Here is a 17,913-nt window from a genome sequence, read left to right as displayed (position 1 = left end):
TCAAACACAGAGCTGTCCATGGGAAAAGCGGAGCTCTTCCAATTGCAGTTCAGCTACCTTCAATGTCTGACTTTGGGATTGAGTCTGGCACTTGTTTTTATTCTGAATGTACATCGATGTACAGCACTGTAACTAATTGAGGTGTCCCTGGTGCAAGTTCAATTTGTTTTTGAACTTTTGAACTTCATATGACCTTCAAGGTTAAATTCAATGTGGTCATGACATTCAGCATCAAATGTTACCCTGAGTGAAGCTCCTTGGACATTTCTAGAGTGCTCCATATTGATTTGCATGGAGAACAGACATATATATATATATATATCTGTGTGTGTGTGTGTGTGTGTGTGTGTGTGTGTGTGTGTGTGTGTGTGTGTGTGTGTGTGAGAAAAACACGCCTCTCATTCACCCCCTTGTACTCAGCCCCAAGCACCTTAAATCTACGTTCGCTGGTGTTAGCCATTTCAGCTCTTAAGAAAAACCTCTGATCATCCACATAATCAATGCCCCTCTTCATCATATACACCTCTCTCAGGTCACCCCTCATCATCTGTCACTCCAAGGAGAAAAGGTCAAGGTCACTCAACCTATCTGAATAAGGCATGCTCTCCAATCCAGGCAGTATCCTTGTAAATCTCCTCTGCACCCTTTATATAGCATCCACATCCTTCCGGTAATGAAGTGACCAGAACTGAACACAATATTCCAAATCAGGAGCAAGACTTGTATAGCTGCAAAATGGTCTCATTGCTCTTAAACTTGATCCCATGGTTAATGAAGGCCAACACACCTTTTGCCTTCTTAACAACATTATCAACCTGTGCAGCAGCTTTGAGTGTCCTCTGAACACCAACCCTAAGATCTCTCAGTTCATCTATACTGCTCAAAAACCTCCCATTAATATTGTATTGCGCCTTCAAAATTGACCTACTGAAATGAACTCCTTCACACTTTATGGGTTCAACTCCATCTGCAACTTCTCTGTCCAGCTCTGCATCCTTTTGTAACCTCTGGCAACTTCCCAGACTATCCACGACACTACTAACTTTGGTATCATCTGTAAACTTAATCACCCACCCTTCCACTTCCTCATCCAGGTCAGTTATTAAAATCACAAAGAGGAAGGATCCCAGAATAGACCCCTGAAGAACACCACTGGTCACTGACTCCATGCAGAATATTAACCATTTACTACTACTTGCCTTCTGTAGGCAAGCCAGTCCTGTACCCACAAAGCAAGCCCTCCTTGGGTTTCATGGCTCTTTACTTTCTGAATGACCCTTACATGGGGAACCTTATCAAATGTATTACTGAAATCCATATACAACTCATCCACTACTCTACCTTCATCAATATGCTTTGTTATAACCTCGAAGAATTCAATCAGGTGTGTGAAACACAACCTTCCCCTGATGAAGCCATGCCAACTATCCTGGATCAGATTTTGCCTCTCAAAATACTGGTAGATCCTGTCTCTCAGGATCTTTTCCAACAGCTTGCCCACTGCTGAATTAATACTCACTGGTCTATAATTTCCTGCCTTATCTCTACCTCTTTTCTTGAACAGGGAAACAACATTTGCAACCCTCCAGTTCTCCTGTATTCTTCCTGACCTCAAAGATCTTTGTCAGTGGCTCAACAATCTCCTACCTCACTTCCCACAGTATCCTTCTGGTAACATATCTAACTTCCTGCTTTACAGCACCTCTATCACATCCTGTTTCTTAATGTCAACATGCTCAAGTATTTTATTGGCTTTCTCGTCCTCATATTGCCAAGCCCCTTTTCTCTGGTGAATATTGAAGCAAGATATTCATTTAGGATCTCCACTACCTTCTCTGACTCCATGCACCTCCTCCCTGTTATCCTGTGCTCTTCCCCCTGTCCCTTTCTCCCTCCTCTCCTCCACCCCCCCCCTCCTTTTTATTCAGACCTCTGGCTGTTTTTGCCTGCAACCGATGAAGGTTCCAGGCCCAAAATGTTGGTAACACTTTGCTTCCTATGGATGCTGCATAACCTGTAGAGTTTCTCCAGCATGTTTGTGTATTGCTTTGTGCTTGGGAAGTCATGTCTCACAAATCTAGTTGAGCTTTTTGAGGAGGTGACAAAGATGATTGATGAGTGTGGGGTAGTAGAACATGGACTTAAATGAAGCATTTTACAAGGTCCCTCATGGTAGGCTGGTCCAAAAGGCCAAGTCACATGGGATCCACATTGAGTTGGTAAGTTGATAGAAAATTGCTTTGGGGTTGGAAAGAGAGGAGTGGTGGGAGGGTGTTTCTTTGAGTGGAGGTCTCTGACCAGTGGTGTACCTGAGCAATTGGAGCTGGGCCCTTCTGTTTGCAATGTTTATTAATGGCTTGGATATGAAAGTAGAAGATATGGTTAGTAAGTTTTCAGATGATACAAGGATCAGAATTTTTTTCTCGCTCTCTCTTTCACACACACGCACACGCACACGCACACACACGCACACACACACACAAAGTTGAAGTTTATATATCATCCAATTATGAAACTACAATTGACGATCCGGTCCTCGATGTAAAACATACAAAGCCTCTACTACAGGTGAGTGATACATATGCAGAACAAATATACATATATAAAAATAAATTAATATTGTTTAATAAATAGTAAAGTCTCAGATGGTTACTGTGAACAGTTTATTTAGTCATTCAGCGATCTCACTACCTAAGGGAAGAAGCTATTTCTCAGCCTGGTGGTGTTAGCTCTGATATTCTTGTATCTCTTCCCCGGCAGAAGCAGCTAAAAGATGCTGTGTGCTGAGTGATAGCGGACCTTGATGATTTTGCGTACCCTCTAGACAACAATCCTGGTAGATCACATCAATGGGGGAAAGGGACATTTAGATCTAGTGAAGAATGTTTCAAGGATACAGGAAGATGTAGATGAGTGGGAAATGTGGATGAAGAAATAGCAGATAATGTTTAATCTGGAAAAGTGTGAGGTCAAATGCAAAGTGAAAGGACCCTCAGGAGCATGGATGTACAGAAGGACCTTGAGGTGCAAGTCCATAGCTCCCTGAAAGTGGCAGCACAAGTGGATAGGATGTTAAAGAAAATTTTGTCATTTTTTTCATTAGTTATGGCATTAAGTATCAAAGTTCGCAAATCAGCAGTATACAACTTGGGTTAGGCCACATTTGGAACATTTTGAGCAATTCTGGTCACCACATTCTTGGAAAGATATGAAGGGCTTTGGAGAAGGTACAGGAGATTTACCTGGATGCTGCCTGGATTAGAGTGTATGAGCTATGTGGAGAAGTTATACAAACTTGTCTTGCTTTCTCTGGAGTGTCGGAGAAAGAGGGAGAGGGACCATCAGAGAGAGGTTGTTAAAATTAGGAGAGGTTGATAGTGCCTTTTTTCCCCAGGGTAGAAATGTCAAATACTGAAGGGAATTGGTTTAAGATGGGTGGAGTGTGGGGGGGGGGGGGGGGGTAGTTCAAAGGAGATGTGTGGGCCAAGTTTGTTTGTGCAGCTGTCTATCATGTGTTGACTGGGGAGGTGGTGGAAGCAGATACAAGAGCAACGCTTCAGAGGTATTTAGACAGACATAAACAGCCAGGGAATCAGATCAGATACTATTTATTGTCACGTAATAAAACAGAAATATAATATTAGATGGAATTGTCCTTAGTCTGCCATAAGGCACCATTAGCATTGCCCAGCATCCCTTGCACTCAGAGAAAAAGAAGCAAAAGAGAGTCCCCTCAGAGTGGCCAAGTTTCTGTGGTTTCACTTCCAGCCCTCCTGCAGCTTCTGCAGCCACACAAGACTCCAGTTCAAATCATCAGTCACCCAAGCTCCACATCCAAGTCTCCAACGCAGTGAGAAAGCCTTCAGGGCTCAGGACCCTTTGGGAACCCTCCTTGCCCTCAGCACCCTCTTAAATCCCGGCTCCTAAACTTGGTTCTCATGAGGCAGTCTCCAACAGCCCGCAGCCTGGTGTGAGTCCTTTGGAGTTGCCAGCAGTCCGCGGACTGTATGGGTTCCTCGCCCACAAGTCGCCAACAGCTCGCCACCAAAGGAATGGAGGATAGGAACACAGGATGAGTTTAGATTAGCATCATAGCACAGATGTGGTGGGCATCATAGCACAGATGTTTCTGTGCTGCTCTGCGTTGCACTGGGCGATATCTGCCCATATTTGTGAAGTGAGAGAACGCCACCCAAAAATAGCCAGCGATGCATTTCTCTCAGAAACAAAAATATTTTGTTCAAATACTGGATCCCAGAAATCCAATGTCTTACTTAAGAAGAGGTGATTCAGTAATCTAATTCATGAGCTATGTGTTGTCCCATGTTTTAGGGTGTGCGGGGACCACCCGGGAAGAGAGGATTCCCAGGGCCAAGGGGGGCAGCTGGATTCCATGGAATTTCCGGCCACAAGGGCCGGGTTGGTCCTGCAGGGCCTGATGTGAGTATCTCAGAGAATTCAAACTCATTGTTGCGCTATTTTGAAGACATGAATCTTAGCAAATTTTACTGCCATATATGAACGAATGTTACTTATTTTTCATCCTGCTGTTCTCATTGTACTCAAATCAGATCAGGGGTACCCATTTCGTAGCATTGGTTCCATCTTTCCTCAAAGCCACATCTCTTCAAACACTTCTGTTCCCTGACAAACTAACAAATGTTGGGATATATTTTGAAAAGAAAAATCCTTTTTTGATTGTATCTTCATTATTCTTATAGATTTTGAGTGCCTCGTATGTTTTATGTTGTGCACAGGTGAAGAAAGAGCCATCAGAGCTTTCAGTTGTGCTGTAAGTCAGGCTTCTGTACATATACAACATAGAATTTCAATTTTACATTTTTGCATTTTACAATTTTAAATTTTATTTACAGCACGGTAGAAGCTGATTGTGGCCAGTTAAACGCAAGCTGGCCAATTATATCCAAATTAACCAATAACCCAGTACATTTTGGAGGATGGGAGGAAACTAGGGTACCCGGGGAAAACCCACAGGGAAAATGTACAAACTCTTACAGTGCCGGATTCAAACCCAGGCCACTGGCACTGTGTAATAGTGTCACGCTAACGGCTATGCTAACTATGAACAGTACAGCACAGGAACAGGTCCTTTGGCTCAAAATGTATGTGACAAAAACAATGCCCAAATTAAAATGATCCCATCTGCCTGCCCAGGATCCATATCCCTCCATCCCCTGCCTTTCATGTGTCTGTCAGAATACCTTTGAAACATTGCTATTATACCTGCTTCCACCTCTTCCCCTGGCATGGAAATCCATAGACACATCATTCTCTGTCTGAAAATCTTGCCTTGTAAATCTCCATTCAACTTCCCCGCCCCCATCCACCCCTCACCATCAAGTAATGCCTGTTAATATTTGACATTTCCATCCTGGGACAGAGACTCTGACTTTCCACACTGACTATACCTCTCATAATTTCATAAACTTCCATGAGCCATTAATGCTGCATTGAAAACAATCCAAGTTTATCCATCCTCTCTTTATACCTTGTACTCTTTAATCCTGTGAACCACTTCTGCACCTTCCCCAAAGCCTCCACATCTTTCCTGTAAGGTAGCACGCAACACTCCAAATATGGCCTTTCCAAAGTTTCTTTTTATGTGACTTTTTAACCTCTATACTCAACATGGAGTGAAACAAAAGTGAAGAGAGTAGGAGTCAACTGAATGGAGCTTCTCCCATAAGGTCTAGTGGTTAGGATTGCTGGTTTTCACCTAGGCAGCCCAGGAAGAAATTCTTTTTAGTTTCACTCCATTCAATTGTTCCACTGCAAAATCTCTTGGAGGCATACTTACCCTGAAGTTCTCCTTTCTTTGAAGGGAGATCTGTGGGAATCTCTCTCACTGCTCCCCATCCTCACTCCCTGCCACTCACAAGCTCACATCCATGTACTTGCCCAGACTTGGTTCCACAGCCACACGTCCTTTCTGGCAACTTGCCTACTCCACCTTCTGGTGTCCTGTGGATTCCAGCTCCAGTTTCAGACCTCTCAGTTTGGCCCCCACCAGGATCGCAGGTACTTGCGCTCCATTGACTCCTGCTCTCTTTGCTTCTTCGGTGATACAACTTTAGCTCCTATGGATGCTGTAAGACCTGCTGAGTTCCTCCAGCATTTTTGTGTTTTAATACTCAACATCTCAGCTAATTCCTTAATCACTACTCATATCCCCTGCTGGGTCTGAGACTTTGTTCGTTCACTGGGTCCAATGGTAGGATGAAGAGGTGAATGGAAGAACTTTTGAGTTTACATTTTAATTTTATTTTTTAATCACTTCTATGCTTTTAATATTTTTTTAAAATTACTTAATGGCTAGGTGCATTTAGGCCAGAAGAGTTTGTTACCATGTTTTATCTCTAAAATTAAAATGTAAAAACATTGCTTCATAGTTTGACAGGGGACAAATTCTGCTCCTGGTTCTAAGCTCTGTTGAAGGTGGTTGGGTGTTTTAGGACAGAAAAAGGTCTCTGTACCATCTCGCCTGAGGCCTTGTCACTGTCTGGAATTTAGTCTGACATTGAAGGGGTGTGGGCTTATGTCCAGTCTCAGTAAGTGCAGGTATGTGGTATCCAGGGACACATACAACAGGACCCAACATCTTCCTCAGGTTTAAAGAATGCTCAATCTGTTGTTTTTCCTTTGATATTCATTGTTTGCTTTTTTTCAGGGTGAAGAAGGAGTCATGGGCCTTCAGGGGCAACAAGGTCCAATGGGATCCAAGGTCAGTTTGTAGAGGTCCAGGTATAAATCTGAATTATAATCATTGTAATCTAGAGGGAGGCCAGTTTTTGAAGGCCTTGGCATTCAAAATGCTATCAGACCCAATGTTCATTGGATGATGCAGTTGGACGGATTCCTGTGCTGACTCTTTCACCTGTCTAGGACTTGCTATGTCTGTGAAGGAGACAAGATTAATAGTAGGTTGGTTGCAACAACATGGAGGAGGTCTAATTGACATGTATAAAATATTAAAGGCCTTTTACCTTGAGCAAAGGCATTGAATATCAGTCAGCATTAAAATAAGTAATAGAAGGAGAAAATAGGAGATAAGTTGAGCAATTGGAAGATTGGCAGTACTTGAACATGTCCTTGAGGAATCATAGCCTGCTGGGCGACATGCCCATGGTTGCAAGGTGGGTCAGGCTGTGGTAAAACAATGAGATGAATGGTCTCCTGTGTGATGCATTCCCTGTCGTTTGGCCATCCATTTGGTCAGGGGCTTCCAACAAGTGTCATCTCAACCATTCTCTCAAGTAATGGAGAATGTTTACCCATTGATAATTACACAAACTTCACTACCATGAATTTCATCGAACATAAGAAGATTCACAGATGATATGAAGGTAGGTGGAGGAGTAGGTATTGTAGAGGAAGCAGTGAGACTTTATTAGGACTTAGATTAGGAGAATGGGCAGAGAAGTGACAAATCAAATATAATGTCAGAAAGTGTATGTTCATGCACTTCGGTAGAAAAAATAAATGAGCAGACTTTTTAAATAGGAAGAAGATTAAAAATAGCTAGATGCAAAGGGACCTGAGAGTCCTCTTTCAAGATACCCTGATGGTAAACTTGCAGGCTGTGTCAGTGCTGAAGAATGCAAATGTAATGCTGGTATTTATTTCAAGAGGAATAGAATATCAGAGCAGGAATGTGGGCACTAATAAGACCTCATTTGGAGTATTGTGAGCAGTTTTGGTCTCCTTCTTTAAGAAAGGATGTGCTAGCATTGGAGAGGGTTCCGAGGAGGTTCACAGGGATGATTCTGGGTATGAAAGGGTTATCGTATAGATATAGGAGCTTTTTTCCTGTACTTGTTAGAATTTAGGAGAATGGGGGAGAATCTCACTAAAACATTTTGAATGTTGAAGGGCATGGACAGAGTAGAGTCTAGGACAAGGGAGCACAACTTCCAGATTGTAGGGTGTCCTCTTAGAACAGAGACTCTGTGGAATTTCTTCAGCCAGAGGGCAGTAAATCTGTGGAATTTGTTGCCACAGGTGGATGTTGAGGCCACGTCATTGGGTGCATTTAAGGCAGAGATTGATAGGTTATTGATTAGCCAGGGCATTGAAAGTTATGGGGAGAAGGCTGGGAAGTGGAACTGAATAGGAAAATGGATTAGTTCATGATTAAATGATGGGGCAGACTCGATGGGCTGAATAGCCTATTTCAGCTTCTATGTCTGATTATGATTTTATTACTGCTGAGTATTGAAGAGATAGAATTTGTCAATTTTACTTCACAAACATCCTCATTTCCTGTTGTTTTTCAAACACTGCAGGGTAACAGGGGAGCTGACGGTCTCAAAGGAATCCATGGATCCAGAGGACACAGGGTTAGTATTTCTATTGAAAGAATCTCTGGAAAGGAAAATGATCTACAAAGGTGAGGGAACAGTTAATTGTCACAAAATACATGATACAATGAGAAAAGTTCTGTGAGCAGGCTAACAGGTTATCTTTAATATTTATACCGTAGATGACTGGTATGATAAAGGCCTGCTGCTTTCCAATGCATCATGCCTCTTTTGTTACTGTCCATGCATGTGTTTGTTAGAAGGCAACTCCCACCATCAGCACCACGAATTTTCTTATTGATACCTCAACTTCTCCCCCACTGGTAACACTCAACATGCCATTGCAGAAATTGCTGGAGAAACTCAGCAGGTCGTGGAGCATCCAAGTGACATGCATGTTGCTCTACTTCCGAAGTCAACTGCCACTGGATGTTATTTCTCGGCATTAATATCGTATATTCCTTTTGGTGAATCCCAGATATACAAAAACAGGGATAAGATGTTGTTGAGACTCCATTTGGGGTATTGTTTTCAGCTTTGGTCAATGCGCTGCAAGAAAAGGTGTTGTTAAACTGTCATATACATGGTGTGATTTGCAAGTTTGCTCCAGTGATAGTGAAGATAGTGGCCAAAGGTTGCAGCAGGGTCTTGATCAGATGAGCAGGTGGGCAGAAGAATGGTCAATGGAATTTAATACAGAGAAATGTGAGATGCTGCAATTTGGGAGCTCTTACCTGGGTAGGACAGACACAGTGAATGGTAGGGATCTGAGGAGAGTTGTAAAACAGAGGGATCAAGGAGTCCAGGTACATAGGACCTTAAAGATAGTGTCACATGTCCTGGTTTTTAATGCTCCTGCACCTCTTCCTTGCAGGTAGTGCCCCTCAAAAATATTGCAGGCTGAATGGTAAGGGTCCTTGATGGTTCTCTGAGCCTTTTTTAAATTCCACTCCCTGAATAGACAATAGGTGAAAGGGTAGGCCATTCGGCCCTTTGAGTCAGCACCGCCATTCACTGTGATCATGGGAGACCATCCACAATCAGTACCCCGTTCCTGCTTTCATCCCATAATCCCTTGACTCCGCTATGTTTAAAAGCGCTATCTAACTCTTTCTTGAAAATATCCAGAGAATTTGTCTCCACTGCTTCTGAGGCAGAGCATCTCACAGATCCGCAACCCTCTGGGTGAAAAAGTTTTTCTTCAACTCCATTTTAAATGGCCTACCCCTTATTCTAAAATGGTGGCGTAAAGATAGTGTAGATAGAGTGATTGTAATGTATTCAAATGATAAATATGTGTGATTTCATTATGTGACGTTTTACTACGTGTCGAAGGCCCTCCGTGGCTGCAAGCTGCATCCTGTTTGAACCTTCCTATGACTGAACTTGTGAATTATTGTATACCAACATACTCAATACTGACAACGAGATGAGGATGGATGCTGCTGGACTGAATTTTTAAACGGGATGGTGAAATTTGCAGCCACATGTGGAAGTGAGTTTTGCACTGAATTTATTTCTCTCCACTACTGTGTCAGCACGCTGCAAAGATATGGTCCACTCCACACTACATCTTACCTGTTCATTGGCTGGTGGAGGAAGTATAGAAGGAAAGGCAAGTTTGTGCATTTTATTATGGTAAAAAAAATAACCAGAGAGGGCCATAAGGAACAGAACGCACTGCACCCGATGTGAAGATTGCCTGATACTGCATACTACTGTGATATTAGTCACATGTCGAAATGTTAGTTTAAGGAGAATTGTAATTTTAGTCGGACATTGGACACGTGTACGGGATGAATGCAGTGTCGTTGATGGAGTGGCAGCAGGCTCGGGTTTCTGAACAGTTTAAACCTCAGGAAGGGAACATGGATTCCTACATCTATGGACTAGAGCAGTTTCTTGTTGCTTTGGACATAGACGATACTGAGAGAATTGCAGCTAAACATCGAGCCATTTTACTGAGTAGTGTTGGGGACGAGCTGCATCAAACGCTGTAAGATTTGGTATTTCCAGAAAAACCGACTAATAAGAGTTTTGGTGAACTTTGTACATTGTTAAGAGCATTATTGTCCCAAGAAATTGGCAGTGACTGGAAAATTTAAGTTTTATAATACATCACAGGCTTTTGGCCAAAGTATATCACAATACGTTTCACATTTGAAGAACATGGTGTAGCATTGCAAGTTTTCAAGTGTGCAATTGACAGAGGTGCTGCGGGATTGATTTGTTGGAGGCTTGGTATCTACCAGCATTCAGAAGAAACTTCAGGCAAAGAACTATTTGTTTGCACAAGCTGCGGAAGTGGTGCTAGCTGATGAAGTGGCGGTCCTTAATACCAAAGATGTGGCAAGGAACGATGATGAACGAGTTAACTGTTGTCCAAGGAATCAAAAGGTAGGCAGTCCGGTTCTTCAGGATGGGTGAAGAAGAGGTGTGATCACTGTGGTCCTTCGAATCATAAACAGGATCAGGGTCGATACAAGAATGCAACCTGTTATCAATGTCAGAAGTCAGAGCGTCTTTGATCAGAGTTTCATGCTAAATCTGCTGAGCCAGGTCAGTCTGGGGCAAGATGGCACCAGGGCGACAAAAAGGAAATGGATCCATCATGCAAGTAGATGAGAACAGTTTTGTGGAGAGTTTATTTAACACTGATCGGAAGTTATCAGTCGTGGCATTCAAGGTGGTGAGGCAAGTGAATGGACAGGACCTAGAGATGGAACTTGATATGGGGGCAGGAGTGTCTATTATCCATTTGAGATTATAAGGAGAAATTCAAGCATTGTCCTCTTGAACCAAAGAGAAGTTTACTCCATGCTTATACAGGTAATCAATTGGAAGTATCAGGAGAAATTTCAGCCAATGTATGCTACCAGGGACAGAAGAAGGTACTTCCTCTGGTGGTAGTCCAGGCTGACAGAAATGCACCTCCCTTGTTATGATACTCGTGGTTAGCTGAGCTCCAGTTAGATTGGTCAAAGATCTTTTCCCGAGGACAGTACGCTATCAACATAGATGTTGTATCAATGCGACAAGAGAAGGATGCAGACATATTTAGGCAAGAGTTGGGTACAGTGAATGAATTCGAGGTGACACTCCATGTTAAGGAGAACATGGTTCCTATTTTCTATAAGCCCCACAATGTACCATATGCTCTACTTAAAGGTGTGATTGTTCCATTTGAATTCAGTGAATGGATAATCCCACTAGTGTGCATTCCTAAAGCAGACAGATGAGTTAGATTGTGCGGTGATTACATGGTAACCATCAACAAGGACGTTCATTGTGATCGGTATTCAATTCCCACTCCAACAGAACTGTTCAGCAAGTTGGTAGGAGGGAAGACGTTCTCGAAGATTGATCTCAAGTGTGTCGATCAGCAGATTCTGGCTGGATGAAAAATCACAATGGTTAGTGAACACCAACATGCATTGGGAGCTGTTCTCGTACACCAGGTTTCTGTTTTGGATCTCATCCAGTCCTGGAATACAGCAACATTTCATCGAGCAAGTGTTGGCTGGATGAGAGGGTGTCTGCACAATAATGGATGATATGATCGACACCGGAGCTGATGAAGAGGAGCATATGCAGAACCGAGACAAGCTGTTTGCACAATTCTGACTGTCAAGCATAAGAACTGTTCGTTCATGCGAGATAAAGTAATCTACGTGGGAAGGAAACTATCAGCAAGGGGGATTCAACCAATGCAGGACAAGGTTGATGTCATTTGTCGGGCTCCTGTCCCAAGAATGGAACAGAGTTGAGGTCATGGCTAGGGATGGTGAACTTCCAAGCTCTGTTTCTCCCACATTTGTCCACAATGTCCACTGAACACACTACTGGGTAATGCACCATGGAAATGGACAGATAAATGTGTTGAGTTGCTCAGCGCTATGAAGAAGGCAATCAGTTCAGACGCACTGCTGACTCACTACGACCCTTCAAAGGCAGTGGAGCTGAGTACAGATGTCTCTCCCTATGGCAAAGGAGCAGTCATTTGCCATATCAAAGACGAAGGAAGATGCCTACCGATTGCCTGTGCATCGAGAAGTTTGAACAAACTTGAAAAATATTACACGCAACTGGACAATGAGGTGTTGAGTATCATGTTTCAGAACTTATTTGCATGGAGAAAAATCCATCATTCACATGGATTATAAACCACTGGAAAGGATTTTGGGTCCAAATACATCAATTCCTGCACTGGCTGCTCAGAGACAGCAGCGATGGGTTATCATACTGTTTGCTTTTGACTATGAGTTGAAGTTTGTGGCTGGGAAGGACAACATAGTGACAGATACTCTGTCACGTCTCCCGCTACCTAAGAAAAAGACGGGAGATGATGCCTTGTACAATATCATGATACATCGTTTTGGAAAATTTACCAGTTAAGAGTGACGACGTGAGAAGGAGGACATGTGCAGACCCGATATTCTCACAAGTGCTCGGATAGGTCAAGACCGGGAATTGGCCTAATGATGCCCGCAATGAGCAGTTGAAGCCATTCATACACTGACTTTGTGAGTTAACATTGGAGCAAAATCGCATCCTCTGGGGATAGAGGGTAGTCATTCCCCAACGGCTCTAAGAAGGCGTATTGTTGGAACTACACACATCACATCCAGGAATAGTACAGATGAAAGAAATCGCGAGGAGTCACGAGTGGTGGCCAAACATTGACAGGGACATTGAGAGACTAGTGAATCAATATGTAACCTGTCAACAGACTCACAGTGTTCCAACAGTGGCACCGTTGATGCTGTGGGTCTGGCCAAGAAGTCCATGGAGTCACATCCACATTGATTTCACCCAGAAGAAGAAATGGCTTCCTTGTCACTGTGGATGCACATTCAAAGTGGCCAGATATCGTCATGATAACTCAAACAACAGCAAGTGCAGCTATCAGAGTGCTGAGGGACTTCTTTGCCAAGTACCGCATACCAAACCAAGTCGTGAGCGACAATGGGCCACAGTTTTGTGGTGAAGAGTTTCAACACTTCCTGAAAATGAACGGTGTGAAGTAAGTGCTAGTTGCACCCCACCATGCTTCAAGGAACAGGGCAGCAGAGTGAAAGGTCCAATCATTCAAGCATTCATTGAGTGACAGCAGAAGCACGAGTCGCAGCACACAACAGTGTCTGGACAGCTTTCTGCTGTCCTATCGATCAACGAAGCACCCAACCATAGGACAGACACCATCCAGTTGTCCCTGATTAAAACCAGTGTGGAAACCAAAGTAGAAGTAGAGCAGAATGATCAAAAGTGACACCACAACAAGAGGCCAAATTTGTGAAAATTCTACTCAGGTGAAAGACTGCAAGGAGGAAGGTACCTGGCATAGGGGTACAATCGCTGAGTGCATGGCACCCAAGTCATACATTGTCAGGATGGATGACGGCTGTGTGGAAACGGAGGACAAGAAAACTCTGGAGGGAAGAGTGTAATGTATGCAAATGATATGTGTGGTGTGATGTCATTATACGACATTTTAGTACGTGTTGAAAGCCCACTGTGGCTGCAAGCTGCACACAGTTATGAATCTAATAAAGCATCCCATTTGAACCTTCCAATGATTGAAAGTGAGTTATTGTATACCAACATACTCAACCAATGATCTTCTCAGCAACTGTCGTCATCCTCTGTACTGGCCTCTGATCTCATGCTTTGCATCTATCATACCACACTATGATACAGCTAGCCAGGAGCACTCCCCAACCTCCTTAGGAAGTGAAGATGCTGCTGTCCCTTCCTGACTAATGACAAAATGTTGAGAGTCCAGGATTGGTGATCATTTAAATGTTTGACAAGGAACAGGTTTGTGGCCAGAGCTACTTGGAGCTTGGGTTAAAATGAAAAATGCAATGTTTTGTATGCAGAAGAGGAGAGTGGCTATCTGGATTCCTGAGATTTTCCTATTGAATTGTTTGATATATATCGCATACATTCTGATGGCAGTGTTGTCAGAGCTGCTGGTGCAGACCCAGGGAGAGCAAGAAAGAAAACAGTGCTCCCCAACCTATTGCTCGGCATTACCACCATCAGTTCAGAACAGGCTTTAAACAGCCTGATAAAGGGGCTATCAATGTTTTGTTTAAAATCCTGCCACAGGCAAGATCATGCTGCCTGTGTTTGGGGTGCAGACTCCGGGGGAGCTGTGAACTGGTGCAGAGCACCAATAACTGGGAGAAGGAGGAGGAGAGGAGATGACCCTAAGGACAGTGATCACAATGGCAAACAAGTGAGGGACACTGTGGCTGAATGACAAGCATAGGTGGTGAGCTGTTGGGTGAGGAACCCACATTGCCTACAGATTGCTCGCAATTTGAGTTCAAAGACTCACACCAGGCTGAGGGCTGCTGGAGATTGGCTCATGAGAACCAGGTATCAGAGCCAGGATTCGTGAGATTACTAAAATCAAGGAGGGCTCCTGAAGGAGTCCAGGCACTGAAGACTTCCTTGTAGTGTCAGAGATTTGGATCTGGACTCTGGTTGCCAGTGGTTTGAACTGAGGCTGCAGAGGCTTTGGGAGCACTGGAGGTGAATCAATGGACATTCGGTGACCCTGGGGTGGATTCTCTTTTGCTTTGCTGTTTCCAACTAAAGGGCAAGACACAATCCTAATGGAAATTCTTTATCTGCTTTTTGGCATAATAAAATCGATTTCATATAATATTACATTACCTGTTTCATTACCTGACAATAAATAGAATCTGATCTGATCATCTGTCTTCAAAACAGTTGGCATTTGGCAGTATCAAATTACAATGGAAATTCAGAAGAAAATGCAGTGCCATATTTTAGAAATTGATTTGTTTAACAAAGATCTGGATAATAAAATGCTGGATTATGTGATACCTTGTTAAATAATTAAGTTTATTTGTCACATTATTACTAAGGTCAGTGAGAAGAGTTCTTCTGCGAGCAATCTAAGGGGATAACTCTGTTTAAACAGTCCTGTAAATTCAAGATCAAGTTTCATCTGACAGCACGAATGCAACCAGGCAAAACAGCATTCCTTAGAACCACGGTGCACACAATGTACAGCACATAATAATCACATATATACTTAAAGATAAACTTTAAAATAAACATACAAATATTTGGGAATGATTCACTTGATCATTATAAAATCAATAAATAATTCCACTTTTAAAAATCTTCAGTGTATTAACACATCTTTTGCTTAACTAAGTGACTTTGTCATCTCATCTCCCCTGGTATTTAAATTTAAATTTAAATTTTAGATTTAGACAAACAGGACAGTAACAGGCCCTTTTGTCCCCATGAGCCTGGGTCCCCCAATTTGACACAATCCTATTTTGAAATTTGGAAGGGTGGGAGGTAAGCAGAGCACGCGGAGGAAACCCAGGCAGACATGGGGAGAACATGCAAACTCCTTACAGTCAGAGCAGGATTCGAACCCTAGTCAATGGTGCTATAACAGCATTCTTCTTTGGCTTGGCTTCGCGGACGAAGATTTATGGAGGGGGTAAAAAGTCCACGTATAACAGCATTACACTAACCACTACACTAACCGAGCCACCCATGTTGAAAGGATTACTACATTTGAATATGTATTGCTAAGTAAGCCAATTTCTCAATATCCATCAGCCTCAAAAAGTGTGTAATATGCTTGCATTTTTTTTGAACAGGGACGCATGGGTCAGAGAGGCTTAGTAGGATTTCCTGGATCAATTGTAAGTGAGTTTACTGAGATATACATGTTCAAGTTCATTGTAAGTAGGTTTCATGCACTAAATACTATTGATGAATGGCACGAGGTTAAGTTGATCAAAGAGTTTGTGCCTGTCAGTACGATGACATTTTGCTGTTTTTTTGATGGAGGCATCCACTCTGAAATGGTCTGTGATTCTTGACAGAATATAAATTTGTATAGAAGACAAAGCATACCCTTGGATTTTGTGAGCAATCAAGTATTTTTCAACAAAATAATTGTTTTAGTGCCATTTTAAAATAGAGCCAACATAATTCTCTTCCAGAGTAACACCATCCACCTAATTAGAAACAATTGTTAACAGAAAGCCATTAGAAAATCTGTTTCAATCATACTTAAGTAAATATAATCAATTCAAATAACTGGGATTAATTCCTTTAAATGGTGACCTCTGACTCAATGCACAAATATGCTGGAGAAACTCAGCAGGTCACACAGCACCAGAGGAAGTCAAAGGTAACCAGCATTTCAGGAATGGGGATATTTGCAACAGACGAAGGCCACAGGTCCTAATCGTCATTGATGCAGCTGGCTGAATCGCTGCATACAGGATGGTTAGGGGCTTACCCATAAGATGGCACAGGTCTCCCATCATCCCAACTTAAAGCCCCGCGCTCTTCAAGTGCGTCACGGGGACATGATGACGCCTCTTCCGGTCCTGGTTGTCTGGGCTGGAAATGACTCGAAAAGAGAGGCAAGCTTGAATAAATATTCTTCCTGACTAATAACTGTGCCTGGTTTATTGATTTTGTGGCTCTGCTGCAGCAGACCCTACAGTTGGTGACCCCAACTGTAAGATTCAGCCGAAGCTTGAATCCACAGTTAACATGAATGCGGCAGCAGCAGGTGTCGGCGATCACCTGCCCTCCCTTTCTGGGCTCACCAGCCTCACCTAAACTCAACCAGAGACCCATTCTGCCTCCGTGGCATAACCGCTGAAGACACAAAGTTTTGCCACGTCGTCAGAGCACTGGACACTGCTACTGCAGCTAAGGTGAACAAATTTATTGCCCCCCCCGGCAGAAAATCAGTTCACCAGGTTCCAGCAGTTCTTCCTGGACACCCTGGAATTAACCAGGCACAAATGGGTGGTATACAGATATTTTATTTATTACAAACCATGATACATACATCTTAAAAAAATACAATTCATATTTTTAGTCCAAAAAAATATATAAAAAAACTACTCATCTTCCCACCCACCCCCTCCCCCCAATGCCAACAAAGAAAAGAAAGAAAAGGGGAGGTGTAAACCAAAATAACATAATCAATTAATCACTGTGGATTCGAGAAACACCACAACCACGTGATTGGAGAATTCAAAATTTTCAATCCAAATAAGGGCTTCACGTTTTACAATAAAAAATAATTATCACATTAATTATGTTTTTTTTCCAATGGAATACAAGATCTCAATTCCATATGCCATCTATGTATACTCAAATCAGTCTCATTTTTCCAATTAATCGCAAAACATTTTCTGGTTACAGCCAATTTTAATCTCAAAAATGTAATTTGAAATCTAGTTAATCTTAATTCTAAACTCAACTTCTTAATATTACCTAGCAAAAATACTGATGGATCTAATATAAATTTCACTTTAAAAATAACTTCTAAAAAGTTTTACCATTTCTCATGACCAAGTTGAATGTAAAAAAGAACCTACTTCATTTTGACATCGAAAACATAATTCTGAAGAAATTAAATTATATCTCTTTAATTTTTCTGGAGTTAAATATAATTGATGTATAAACTTATAATGAACTAACTGATATCTCACATTAACAATTTTAGTCATATTGTCTTTACATAAATTTCTCCAATCTTCTTGATTAAGAACTATTCCTAAATCATTTT

General features: G+C 42.3%; 1 protein-coding gene across 6 annotated transcripts in view; it reads left to right on the top strand.

The window, feature by feature from the left end:
* The window catches only part of LOC138762226 (collagen alpha-2(I) chain-like), a 512,086-nt gene that overhangs the window by 334,798 nt on the left and 159,375 nt on the right, over nt 1-17,913 (top strand). For all 6 annotated transcript variants that reach the window (XR_011356852.1, XM_069935862.1, XM_069935881.1 and 3 more), the window contains 4 exons: nt 4,333-4,440; nt 6,689-6,742; nt 8,304-8,357; nt 15,974-16,018. Coding sequence is in view for 5 of the 6 variants with exons in the window: in XM_069935862.1 (XP_069791963.1) it covers nt 4,333-4,440; nt 6,689-6,742; nt 8,304-8,357; nt 15,974-16,018 (261 nt within the window). In the remaining variant the exon portion in view is untranslated. The remainder of the gene's footprint in view (nt 1-4,332; nt 4,441-6,688; nt 6,743-8,303; nt 8,358-15,973; nt 16,019-17,913) is intronic.

The sequence above is a fragment of the Narcine bancroftii genome, chromosome 1, assembly GCF_036971445.1.
Source record: "Narcine bancroftii isolate sNarBan1 chromosome 1, sNarBan1.hap1, whole genome shotgun sequence".
Classification (NCBI taxonomy): Eukaryota; Metazoa; Chordata; class Chondrichthyes; order Torpediniformes; family Narcinidae; genus Narcine; species Narcine bancroftii.
Note: the sequence above shows the minus strand (reverse complement) of the source record. Positions and strands in the feature narration are given on the sequence as shown.